Source organism: Carica papaya, chromosome 3 (genome assembly GCF_054855325.1).
Source record: "Carica papaya isolate Zhongbai chromosome 3, ASM5485532v1, whole genome shotgun sequence".
Lineage (NCBI taxonomy): Eukaryota > Viridiplantae > Streptophyta > Magnoliopsida > Brassicales > Caricaceae > Carica > Carica papaya.
The window spans coordinates 2,224,596-2,238,945 of record NC_142311.1 but is presented as its reverse complement, the minus strand read 5'-3'; the positions used below and the strand labels follow the sequence as shown (position 1 = coordinate 2,238,945).

At 35.4% G+C, this 14,350-nt stretch overlaps 1 protein-coding gene across 1 annotated transcript; it reads right to left on the bottom strand.

Annotated features, from left to right (window-relative positions):
* Positions 1–691: 691 nt before the first annotated feature.
* On the bottom strand, positions 692–13,263 carry LOC110811903 (PHD-finger and DNA binding domain-containing protein). The gene is made up of 9 exons (XM_088215023.1): positions 11,438–13,263; positions 10,709–11,314; positions 6,845–7,913; positions 6,166–6,454; positions 5,934–6,058; positions 4,532–4,992; positions 3,129–3,157; positions 1,572–2,207; positions 692–1,476 (listed from the first exon to the last, which is right to left on the bottom strand). Exons 1-9 carry the CDS (start codon positions 12,946–12,948, stop codon positions 1,106–1,108), a joined length of 5,097 nt encoding a protein of 1,698 aa, XP_088071149.1. The 5' UTR covers positions 12,949–13,263; the 3' UTR covers positions 692–1,105.
* Between the last annotated feature and the right edge of the window lie 1,087 nt (positions 13,264–14,350).

Below are 14,350 nucleotides of genomic sequence, written 5' to 3'. Positions count from 1 at the left end.
GTAAAAGTTGTTTACAGGCATATGAAAGTATTAACATCAAACCAACACTTCCTCTGAACGATAAAAAAATGCAATGCATGTGAGAGGGATGTGACAGAAATTGTTTAACTGCAGGAATACGATGTTAATGCAATCAGATAACCATTTCATATATGAGAAGGAAATGAATGCTGAGAGAAAAGAGGATTTACGGCATTAGATAATTTCCTCAATTGCAAGAATAAAAAAGGCATGAAACAAAAATAAAAAGTGAAAATGCAACAAAAAATATTCTCTTGAAATATAGTTCAAATCATATGAACAAAAAAATCTTTTTAGAAAAAGCACGTGTGCATGGGAAGCCTGCGTTGATGAATGTAGGACATTAATATTTTAAATGCATAATACGTAAGTACGTTCTAGTGTAAGATATTACCACTCCACTTTGTAACACATTGATCCATTGACAAGCTTTGTTATCAGACATTATCCCTTCTTGTGCCAACTACAAATTCATGACAAGGTTTAGGTTTAGCAAGCTGTGGGACATAGCAAACTAAATGCCAGCCAGAAAAGCTTCATACCTGGATCGGAATCTAGAAATTCCTCCCAGGAAAAGCAATCCATCAGCCTTTAAGCGGTTTTTCCAATCTTAGAAGCAATTTGATCAAGAGAACAACCTCAATACTGACCAAGGTCATGAAAAGATCTATGGCTTCCAAATGAACTTTTATTTTCATTTTCAAATGAATCTTTATCACTGTACCTATGAAATCTAACATGAGTTTCAATAACATTAAAAGACAAAGGTAATTTAGCCTTGCAAATACCTCTACTCTCTACACAAAGTCTTGCTACACCAATTCAAATGTAAGTTGTAATCTAATCTACATTGCTTTCATTCTCTCCCGAACAATTCACCCGATACCATACATGTTTGTGGATTCAACTCAACCGTCTCCAAAATGGCTCTGTCCAATGGGAAATATAGGATAGTTGATATCTTCATTACATCCTCCTTTGAATTATTATATCCTAATGATCCCAATTTAGTATCTATCACATTTACATCAATAATGCTGGAAGGAGGCTCGGCCTCATCACATGAAACAGCTGTAACATCATGTCATGAAATCACTTTATCCTCCAACATAAAATTCTTGTTAGATGTTAGTATCTCTGACTGTAGATTTATATCTGATTGTAGATCCTTGTTAGAAACTTTTAGTGCGTCAGCACTCCTTTTCTCATTAGTAAGTAATTCTCCATTTTCCACTTCCAACTCCAACTGGGACACAAGACCCCGGTTTTTATCTAAGACGACATCTTTTAGGCCATTCTTATCAGTACTCTCTTCAACTGGAGACAAACTTCGATGATCTTCAGTACAATGAGGGCATACAGGAGGGGACCTCTTACGACACACATGGCACCTAAATCCAATCAACTTATGCGTGATCTCTGCATTAAGTCCATAAGCATCTCCATGGAACCACTCTGCATTAGATAAACCGGGACAATATATTATGATATAGAGAGCATAACTAAAAGCAATTTTATGCACTAAAGTATTCTAAATTAACGTTAATTACCTCCGCAAATTTCACAAGAAATGTAACTGAAGCCAGATGAAGATCCTGCTTCCTGACAAATAGAGCATTTAGGTTGATCACGGAATCCATTCGAGTTCTGAGATGGGGCAAAATATTTTTCTTTTCTAAATTTTATCACCCTTTCATCATCTGGCTTTCTGGACAACAGGAGACCATTAAGCCAGTAACTATGATAAACCAACGTTCTCTTCTTCTGGCAAGAGACACTCTTCTTTTGTTTTTCAGAAAACTTTTTGGGTTTTCGTCCCCTTTTTTTGTGTCCTTCAGGCTTCCTAATATTTTCTTCCTTTGAAATGTATTGGGCTCTCCTAGCAGAACGACGCAAAGGTAAGGTTGCTGCAACCTTTTTGTTCTTTCGTGGACGCAGAGACCGCACTCCGACCAGCGGTTTTTTGCTGTTCTTTAGCCGAACTGACCTACAAGCTGTAGCAACCTTTTTCTGTTTTAGTGGTTGATTTTTCAAACTTTTCCGGCCTCTTTTCCCTCTCCCATCACTGTTCCCTATGTTTTTCCTAATCTTCACAAGTTTTCTATTCTCGCATCGGTGGCATGTATATGTGCATTCAGAAACAATTGCTCCAGCAGACTTTCTGACATGTCTTTTGTGGAAAAACCCTGAAATTAAAAGAGTAACATTGACATCTCAAATTTGGGAGTGCACAGAAATGATCATATGACTATTTAGTTATAACACGTTCATACAAGAAATAATAAAATTAACGGCTTCAATCATAATCTCAAATGCTAACTGTATTTCAGACAGATTTATGCATAAGAGCAAAGTGAGCTGTAGAAAGGGGCTCTGGCAAAAGATTTCATAGTGTTGCAGAAGGCAGATCAGAAAAATCATACAGTTTTCTGAGTCTGGCTCGTTAAATGTTTTATAACATTTGAGCTTGGATTCAAAGATCCAGAATGCCAACTCAAAGACAGGTAATGATTTCTCCACTAGTTTGGATGAGGAAAAGCTTACAACTGCTGAAAGACTAGATCAATGCATCTGCCATGGCCCAGTACCAGCAAGAAAGATAATTTAACATACTGAATGACATATTTAAAAATAAAGTTGCAAATAAATGGGAAGAAAACATCAAGTTGGATATGGATGCCATGCATCATTTTCATACAGAAGAGGATGTTAAATAAGCACTGGTCATTTTCATACAGAAGATAACAGATAGAAGATCAAATGGGTAACCGAATGAAAGTAAACATATCAAATCAAAGATTCTAAAACATTCCATAACACATGTAATGCATTTGAAAGGGAAAGATATAAAAACAGCCTTTTTCCCATGCAACCTTTCCCCCTAAAATCAACAGCTACCCACCCAACCCACTCCCCAGCCCCACCCCGAAAAACAAAAAAAAAAAAATAAGAAAACATATCCCTGCTTTTCAGTGGGGGTCTTTTACAAGTAAGATGCATGGAAAAAGGACACTGGTAAGACAAGTCCATGAGTACTAAAAAATATTGTGCTATGAAAGAACAAATTGTGTTATTACACAGTAATTCAGGGACACAAAGCTACTCACCTTCGCAGTACTGGCAACACACTGCTTCCCTGCCAATTTTTCCCAAAGGAAAGATACCAAAAAAAAGAAAGAGAAGAGATTAATATCCCAGCAAATAAATGGAACAAAAAAAGGAGAGAGATTAATATCACAGCAAACAAGTAGAACCAATCTCTAAATGTGCTACACAAAATTAGCCTACTGGAAAAGAAGCCAATTCGATAAAACTTGATTCAGGGGTTGAAACCAGGAAATCATCCCTCTGGCAATCTGATTCTGAAACTCCTAAGCTAGTTTGCAAATTCCACCTAGTAACCCCCAAGAAGTCGAACTTTCAGAAAAGCAACTGAGTTTCACCGTAATGAGGCCATTTCAAAAAGAAATTTTCAAAATTTTGAATCAAAATAGCACCTCAAAGGCTCACAGATACATTAAGATCATCTGAGAATGATGCACCAAAATAGGACCTAAGCAGCTCATAGAAACAATTATTTTTTTGAGATAGAAAGTGTAAAGTATATTAAAAGGCACCCAAGGGGGTGCCATTCTTGTACAAAAAATTTACAAAGAAGTAATAATGTCAATAACATTCCCAAAATCATCATTCCTATATATGTCAAAACACAAAATCAAAGAACCAAAAAAATGAAACCATTTATCCCTAATTTTTATCATCTCACCTTCTCTACCATCAAAAACCCTCCTATTACGTTGTTTCCAAATGACATAAAAAATAGTCAAAGAAAGAAACTTTGCAAATTTTATTTTTTATAAAAATCTTTCCACGCCCACAGTTCATCCCTCACCGACCCAGCAATTGCCCACTTGATGTCCAGGAGATTATACACCATAGTCCACAAAATCATAAGCCACAGGACACCAAAGGAGAATATGGTTACACGTCTCAGCAGCACATTTACAAAGATAGAAACAATTATGACAACTCATTACAAAACTGCAGTTCTTTGGCCACAGTATTGTTCCACCAATGAAGATTTTAGGTTAAACTTAAGAAAAACAAAATTGATCTTCAAATATGTTTCTCTTGAAGCTGAGAAGAAAATGTATGTTTGACTATTAGAAAATCATACTTGTCAATCTGGACATAAGACACAAGTTGTTTTTTCTAGCAATAATTCCTTTTAAAAGGAGCTACAGGCTCATTTAGAATAGGAATAGGCTCTAAACTGTTTCTTCTTTTTTAATTAATTTTTTCAAGCACAAACCATTAGAAGTAAGAAATGTATGCATAAGAATGCATACTGGGACCCCAGAAACATCATTAACAGAAATAAAATGTGGAACTACCCCCTCCAATCTGCTCATGGAATTCAGGCTACATTCCAACACAGTAATCAAAATGTTCGCTACAATAGAACAGGAAATAAACAAAAGTTATAATGACTAAGACAGGAATTGAATACCTGATAGGGACAGCTCTATTACAGTGCCCACACTTATAGTTCTCCGATCTTTCGGCTCTGGAGAAAAGATATGAGAACCCTCTTTTCTTAGAAAAATTTTTCATTGGTCCACCAGACTCAGAAAGTTTTACAGAACTTATCTTAACAGACTTGCGGGTAACCCTTTTGTCTTCAAAACTTCTCATCAGATGTAAGGGCACATATGATTCACTCAACCAATATTTCTTCCTTTCGCTAGAGGATTCCTCAATAATGGAGCCATTTCTTAAGACAATGTCAGGGATAACTCTTCTCTTGCCAAAATCAAGAAGGTATTTTACCCCATTTCCTTCTAAGCACTTCCGCCGGATAATAGCCTTCTTGAACAGCCTGATAGATTTTCTAGCTTCTTTATCTAACACAGAGAGAGGATGTGAGTTTTCAATGTCATCCCACTTGATATGGGAATCAAGTTCCCTTACCTGAAAAGGACAGCATAATAACCATAAATTCCCATAAATTTAGCTAATTTATTTCGAAAAGGTTAAGATTAAGAACCAAGAGGAGAGGACATGTCGCTACTACATCCAACCAAGCATTCAAGATGACAGTTCTCCAAGTTGTTCTGGCTCATTGTGGGATAATCATGTTCCAGAGTTATAATCAACAGGGAGAATTGTCAGAAAACTAGAAGAAAACTGGTCCTAGGCAACCACGCTGCTGTTGTCACATAAAAGGATTTGACAAATGAACGAAAGCTAACTGAATCCTTCTCACTCTTGCTCACAACAATAAGCATCCCAAAAAAAAGCTACATGGGTTTTCTGCATTTTGGCTTAAAAAGCTAAAAACAGGTAACTTTTTTCTTAGCTTTATAAGGTATGCGATAAAGCTTAATTTTTCTTCTATTTTTTAACAAAATTTCCCTATTAGATATCATAAAATCATTATTATGTTTCCTGTTTAGTCATTTTATCACCTTTTTAATTTATAAACACTCTTGACCAAGTACGCATTAATGTAGAATTAATAAGTTAATGTAGAATTAATAAGTTGAATAAATATATACTAACCAAACACGTTTTTTTACTTATTCTTCAACAGCTTATTAATGCAATGAGACAAATTGGTCAGCCACCCTTCTAATCCAATCAAAAGGTGTTGCTTGTTCTCATCCCATCATTACTATTCTAGAAAGTTTATTGCTTACTTATTCATGTGGGTGCATAATATAAAAAGTAACTGCTTCTTTTTCATTCCAAAATTTCACATCCTCCTGAAGTCCAATCTTGGTTTCATGTTTCTGCACCAGTCTTTTGCTGTAATTTGATGATTAAACTTTCAATCCCAAAAAGATGAAATGCTGAATAGTATTACTTTTCAAGTTATAATCTCCAAAAAAAGGAAATGCCAAACAACTGACCTGGAAAGCAAGTTGTTCAACACTTGAAGATGACTCAACAGCAGCTCGCCATGCAACATATCTGCTTCGTTTTGGGAAGTCTGAACTCTCTGGATAAAATATTCCCGGAATCTTCACACAACCAGCTACAAAAGTTCAAACTTAAAACAAATTCAGAATAGTTACTCAGTTAACAAAATTTTAAACAGTTCAATTGCAAAAATGTTTACAAGGAATATAAGAAATTTCTGACCTTGTCTAGCAGCCTTTGATGCCAAGGAACTAGGCACAGTCTTCCAACTAAACAGCTGACGGGAAAGCCTGCCACCCCTCCACCAACACATACTTAATCCGCCACCAGCATTTGAAGTATGGTTATTCTCAGAATCAGACAATCTGCCTCTTTTTCTGCCAACGCCATTCCTTGAAGATGCACGCAATGAAGTAACTACAACATGAGAAGCTGAACCCATCGTAACAAATGAATCCACATGCTTCAACCACTCTGCTGAAAGTGCCAGGCGATGCAAATTCGCCTCTAACTGTATAAATACAAATAAGGTATAAATTAAACACAAAGGTATAAAGACGTAACATGGTTGCATAGAAGGACTATGTAGAGATATATCATGCCAAGGACAGACCCAGCTCCAACCAGATGAGATCGAGAACCAGGACAATCCAACACTTACACATCAAGAAAATTTCATAACAACCACTTTATGCTAATCTCATATCACAAAAAACCCTGACTGAAGATACAATTAGAAAAGAATAAACAGAAATCAGATTTTTGCATGAAGTTCCGAGTATAACAGATCAAAGACTGGTGCTATATGTCAATCATTCAATTTAGAGTTGATTTCAAGTCCACAGATAACAGCAGCCATAAACTAAATGGCAATACTAGGAAACAAAGGAAAAACACTCACTGTGAGCAATAAATGTTTCAAGCACGAAACACTTGATGCCTTGACAACACTTTTACGCCAAAGCTTGGAATAGTTTGGAGTCAACCATGGACCCAGCAACAGTCCATGCAAACGACTTTCAATGGAAAGAATATGGCATATAGCATCTATAAGATGGCCCTTCTTGTTCCTCTTTGATTGAAGTTCAGCCCTCTCACTTTCAGGAAGTTCCCGAACAAGACCCATGCACATGTTGAATAAGCAATCTGCATGGTCGTCGGGACCTTTGCAGGAAAAACACCAGCCACATTTTTCCATCACTGCATCTTCATTCTCATTCCAGATATTTGGAAAAGAAAGTCTTTTGGACCGTTTCAAAATGGCCTTCATCTGTATTGAAATGATTTCCTCCTCTGTTTTCATGGACGTTTGCTTTGGCTTGTCTGATGATTTGCCCATCAAATCCACTCCAATTAAGGAGGTTATCCAAGCAAAACTGTAACAGTTGATGTAACTTGACCCTTGTCCCATATCTAAGCTGCTAGATATCAAAAAGCAATCTCCAAGATTTGGAGCTTCCGAATGATTTAGAAAATCAACTGGCATACCATAAGTGCCATGCGCTTGTTTCAGGAAATTATGGTCATGAGGACCTGCTTGCGTAGTTTCAGCTGAGCCTTCAGAACTCAAGTATGGAACTTCTGTTGAAGTAGCCGGATCTGATGGATTCATAGGCTTTGAGACCCCAAATAAAAGATGAGCAGAAGATCCCAGAACAAACTTTCCCTCAACTTTTCCGTCATCAACGGCCTCATTCTTAACTGAACCTACTCCTGAAGATGTCAAAGGTGCTGGAGTCTTGGCAATGCCAGGAATCTGTTCCTTCAAAATTGCATCTGTGCTAACAGAGTAATGGGAGTTCAAAGTATTGGCTGCTCTATTTGAGCCAACAGGTATATCCCACTGCCTGTAAATTGCCTTGGTTATGCCACCATAAAGAACATCAGAAGTCTTTAACACAGCAAGAACACCATTCAGATCATTCTTATGGTAGTAATTAAATGATGATTGAACATCACATGTATCTATCCTGCAAGTTCACAGAACATGGCATCAAACTAAAAGTTGAAGCAACTATAACCAGAAGAAGAGTTGAAACTGTTGTATATCATTAAAACTGACACCTCGCAAAGAAAATGTGACAAGTTTTGAGAATTCTTTTTATGAGTTTATTAATAAAGAGATGATGATGATACGCACAACAATACACAAGTGAAAACCTACAAAAGCACAAGAGGATTTAAAAAATCTTCACTGCCATGCTTAATCAGAAAAGTGAAACAAAAAAAAAACAGAGATCTCAAATAAACTTTTAAAATGGCACTAGATTTACCAAGAGCATATAGCTCAGATGGCATGACACTCTTTCAGTTGAGCTGATGACTCGTGTTTGAGTCCTACTCCTAACTTTGTCTCAAAAGATATAGCAACAAATTCAGAAACAACTGAACCAGAACTTTCAATAGGTCAAATCATCTATAACTTCAAATAAGTGACCTGTTTAACCCCCAATTTTGAGCACCCAATTGATTTGTCAAGGTCAAAAGGTTTGTTGGTGGCCAATAGCCAAGCACATAGAAAATTTTACTATGGTGCCATTCAAAATCTCTTATATATCGTTGTTACAGATCTATTTTAGAGCATCCATCTCTACTAAATTTCTTGAAACACTAGGCGAGGAACTAGTTTGAGGCACGTTCGAAGTCAGGAAGTATATAGAGACACTATGCTAGAACTATCAATAAAAAAAATATCTTATTATTGTCCCAGAGGTGTACAAGAAGCTTTTATTTCAGAATATCTCTATCAACATCATCAGTTCTGAAAAGGGTAATAAACATGTCAAAAGCAACATTCTTTATCCATAACGGCTAAGATGAACCTATTTACGAAGTGAAAGACACTGAACTGCATCGTCCATGTCCAATCACAACCAACTGGGCCCCTAGAGAAAGGCTTGATTAACTCCTTCAGAATGTTTCACAAGAGAAAAATATTAAATAATTCTTTGTAAGTGTTAAGGACCATCAAATCAACGTCCATATGCTGATAGAGAACAAAGACAATATGGAAGGCAGATCTCATTGAATATTTGGAGCTCTGGACTATCATGCACACAGCACAATGGTCTACTACCAATGGTGTTTGGTAAAAGAACTAAAGAAAATGGAGTTGGTTAAACCGAGACAAGTCAAGATATCCTTGCCTAACAGAACGAGAGAGAGCAGCAAACCTTTAGGCACATTATAGGTTAAATGCAGTTTGACATGGCAGACTTCTATTTCAAAAATCTCCATATTACACTCCATGATTAAGGATTGAGTCATCAGACGATTAACAACAAAGTCAAATCGTAGCAAAGTGTTAATACTTTTTTTTCTTATTAAAAGAGCAATCTATTTTGTGTACATAGATTACAACTCATCAAAGGGAAGCTACTACGTTAGATCTCGTTTGAGAGAGATCTCACCTCGTAGTTTCGGAAATAATTCTGACTTATTTCGTTACTAGCAAAAATGCGTCTTTAAATAGAGGTTTAAAATCTTAGAATCCGACTCTAATTAGGAAATACCCTACTTAGGAATATGATCTTAGTTAGGAATACTAATCTAAATCTAATTAAGAATATTAATCTAAGTCTAAGTAGGAATACTTTACGAAAATATAGGAAATCTTATATTATTTAAGAATCATAATACTAATAGGAAATCATATATTATTTAAGAATCTAAAACTAATTAAAATTTCATATTTAATTGAACTTCAACCTCTTATTTAACCACTGTTTTGCTTCTTATCGTGCCTCTCATATTTGCGTCCTACAAATGCGTCCACGACACCCCAGCATTTTCTTCTATAGAAATTTAAAACTAATAAAGTGCATTTAAAGAAAGCTAATTCTCTTTTGAAATTATGCAGATGAAGAGCATTACTCTCTACAGGGTATCTTTTTCAACAGCAAGTAGTATATGTCTTCTTTAACAAACCATATCTTATTTTCCACAACCCAGGATCACATAAGCAATGGATTATAATATCACATTCTTTCTAGAAGAATATTTTTGCACATTTTAATGTACTTTGTATAACATGCGTTGCATTTCAGGAAATTGAGCAGCATAAAAAATGGAAAATTACAATATCTCATAGCAGTCATTTGCTCGAACTATTAAAGAACCAGTGTTCCTAAAATAACTCAAAACCTAATATTTATAACCATTGTCCTCCGAGAGCCCATTCACTGAGCTTCAGACGAGTTGCATAGGATCCTCATGAGAAAATTTTAAAGACTAAATATGGTGAAAACAAGACTAAAACAAAATATTTCGTCTGTGTCATTATTGTCGTACCTACACAAATTAACATATATTTCTAATTCACTATACACCCCTGCATGCATACACTGACACCTATGTAAGATACCACACAAACAAATAAAATTCTTACCAACTCAACTTGGTAAATGATTATTTAATGCAATAAGCACATAAATACCACAGACGAAAAAATTTCTTACCAACTTAAATCAGTAAATGATTATTTAATGCAATAAGCACGTAAAGTTCTAGAAATAGCAATTTGGAGCAGTGCCACATGGCAACGAGATGTGGCTTAAAATTTGTGCCACTACAATGTCAAAACTTTTAACTTCCTAATTCTTTGGTTGCAACAAACAATATTTTATATTAAAAAAAATGACAACAGTTGTTTCAAAAAAAAAATGACAACAGATAGAGCTCAATCAGTCGAACAGACACTCTACTGATATAGCATTATTAAAGATCAATATGACCTATGTCGACATAATGGATAAAACAAACTTACACCAACAAGTAACCACAACTGCTAAAATATTGCCGACCATGAGGATCAATTCCCAAAATTTCTGCTCCTCGTAATTTAAGAGGCTTCATCCAAGACTTATGTCTGTCAAAAGCACACTCAGGGCAATACCAATCACCCTCTGGTAAAAGATGACTGGACACACCTACACACTTTGAATGATAAGCAGCAGGACAGCCATCACAGCATAATAAGTTCCCATCCATCTTACAAAGGCAACATTCATCACTATTCCAGTCAGAGACATCATCAATAACCTCATTAGTCAAACTTGAGAAACCAGAAATATATGTTATGTTTCTCCTTTTCTTGCTATACTCAATGTTCCCATTCCGATCAAAGTCCATTTCAAGCTCCAACGATCTTCTGTTAAGCTCTGATCTTATGGCCTCAACCTCAATCATATCATCACACAAACACCGAAGCATCTCAACCTTCAAAACTGCAGGTTGTTTGTAGTAGTCATTTTGGAATATTTTCAAACGACCAAGATCGAAATCAGCTCTCAATCCTGAACCATGAATCAGTAGATACTCAACCATGAAAAGAGGCCATGTAATGGGGTCCAAAAAATCCCAATTAAGACTCCTGCATTAATAGATCAACCATTATACAAAAGCCACAAAGGAAAAACTCCAAAGAACATTGGAAAATTATATAGCCTTAACATGATAGACCAGAATAATATACAAAAAAAGGTAAGAGAAGTACCTCAGGCAATCTGTAGCAGATTGATAACCTTCGTTAGACAGGAGCTCCAAATCCTTTCTCAGAGTTTGCAGAAGGGCAACATGGATGGAATCAATTAATGAGCTAGGATACTGGCACCTCAGTGCTGCCACAAAATCCTCCAACTCAAAAGGACTTAAAAAGAGTAAAGTACTAAATGACCTCAAGCAAGCATAGATTGAGAAAACATCAAGTATAGGAATTCCATCTAAATTTAAATGTTTTGAGGAAGGAGGCAACTGCAGCTTAAGGGGAAGAACAACAGGCTCCTCAGCTCCATCCTGAGCTGGAATCACCGTTTTCTCCTCTGTTACACCACTAACTGCAGGAGACGTTGATAAATCATTAGCAATATAAGATGTAATTGTGCTTACAGTGTGATTTGTGGAAGACATTCTACGAGAACTTCTTCTCAATGCCTGTCCAGCCAAAACAGTTGACTTATCCAAAATTTTTCTTCTTTTCCTCCTCCCATTCCCTGGTTCATCGGAGTTTCCCATGTTAGATTGAGAACCATCAATTACCTTCGTGGCTGATTCAGATAAACCGTCCTTCAGCTGAACTCCATCACAATCATGGACATGATTATCTTTGCCTGAAATACCATTTTCCTTTTTGATCTCTTGGACCAATCCTAAACATGAAACTCCAGCCACATTAACTTCCTTGAGTTCCCCATTAGCAATACCATCTTTGACATAAGTTCTATCTTGCTTACCTATTTCTTCAACCAGTGAAGCAGAATTTGATTTCACTGGGCCTTCATCCTTATTAACATCTTCTTCGACCTCTAAATTCAAATCAAACCCATATTCCTTCTTGCAATCCAGAATAGAGCCACCAACTTCATCCACATCACAATTAACGTCCAAATTCAAATCAATATAGTCCCTCCTCTTGTTACGAAAACCTTCCTCATAATCCACATTTACGTTAACCCAGTCACCGGAATCAACCCCATCATTCAAATTCAAATTCAAACCAGCATTTAAATCAATGTCATTTCTCAAACTGGTGACATTTCCATTCAAATCCCTGCTACTAGGCTCACGCTCCATCCCTTGGGTTTGTTGAAACCCACGGTTCAAATCAACACGATCATTCCCCCCGAAATTCTCCACTAAACCATAATTCGAGTCCACATTCATGCCGAAATTTCCATGAGTGGAAACGACAAGTCCATTATTTTCCTGGACTACTTCATTACCTGAATTCCCAGGGGATTCGCGCTTCCTCTCGACTCGGCGACGCTTCTTAGGCTTGCGGCCGACCCGCGGCTTCACTTGGACTGGCTGCTCTCCTTCGGCGGCGGCGGCTGTTTCCCGTCCTTCCATTACGAGAGAAGCTACCTCTGAGAACTCAAGCTCCTCCAAACGGCCATCCTCGGCGACGATCTCGAACAAACCAGTAGATGAATCATATGATCGGACGGTTGCCGATACAACACCGAGTCCTTTGAACTCTTTCTTCAAGGTTTTGCCCACAAACTCCATGTTCTCCTCCCTCCCCTCTTCTCTTTCCTCAGTTCGCTTTCCGTTGCAAAAATATATTTATAATAAAATACAAAACACTAAAAAATAAGACCTGCACTGTTACTATTCCTCGGAATAAAGTGAAAGATAAAAACGGTTCTCTTTTACTTTCTCACTGAAGATTCAGAGGTTTTTTGAGGGAGGTTTTAGAGAGAGAAAGCTTGAGTTTCTCTCTCTAAAAATGCTTTGAACGAGCAGAGAAGGGGCAAAATGCGTGATGTTTCCTCTCTCTCTCTCTCTCTCTCTCTCTCTCTCTCAAAACAAACTGAAGAAGGGAAAGTGCCGAAATTTGGACTTTTCTCTCTCGTCTTAGAAAAAATATATTTTTTTTTCCCTTAAATATTTCATTAATATTTATTATTATTCTAATTAATTAATAATTAATATTTCGCTAATCTCATTATATTTTCCATTATTATTTTATATATTAATATTTCACTAATTTCATATCTTTGTTTTATTTATAAAAAAAAAAAAAAAAGTTTCTCAAATCTTTTAACTTAATTATTTTTATTTTGATAAAAAAATTATGATAAATTATTTAAATTCACACCATATTAATCTATATATATATATATACACTGTATGTATACTCCCATAATAAATTTGTTGATAAAGTTCAATTTTTCTCTTCCTAATTTAGTTTTATCACATTTATTTAAAACTCTTTATTTGTTAATAAAACTTTGATATTTCGTTTGTTTTAATTTTTTTTTTATTTCACATAAATTTTTTGCTTTACAATTAATTCAAACACATTCTATTTTTTACATGTTCTCTAAATACTAATTATTAATAATTTAATATTTGGTATGTAATTATATTTAATTCCATATACTTCCTTTCTCACTTGCTAAGCTTTAAAATTACAATAATAAATTTTAAATATAATTAACTTACAACTATAACGTAATTTTTATTTAAATTTCTATTATTATTTTTTTTTTGGTATTTTATCTTAAATTTCATTGGATATATATTAAAATTCTAGTTTTAATAAATCAAAAAACCATAAAAACAGAAATTAAAAATATTAGAACATAATGGAATTACCAAAATGATAATAATATATTTAACTATTGGGCAAAGAATGCTCAAAATGTAAAAATTCTAATAACCTAAATCAATAAAATTGTAATTTGCACTAAATTTAATAATTAAATAGCAATTTTAAGTAACTTAATTATTATTATTATAAATAAGATTGATTTTTCCCGTACGTGTTGGTTGACTTGATTTTTTTATATGGGTGAATGTTTGTTAGTGCTTCTGGTTGTGGCTATATATATAAATATATAAATATATATATATATATATACACACACACGTGTGTATATGCTACCATATATGTATATTTATGTAA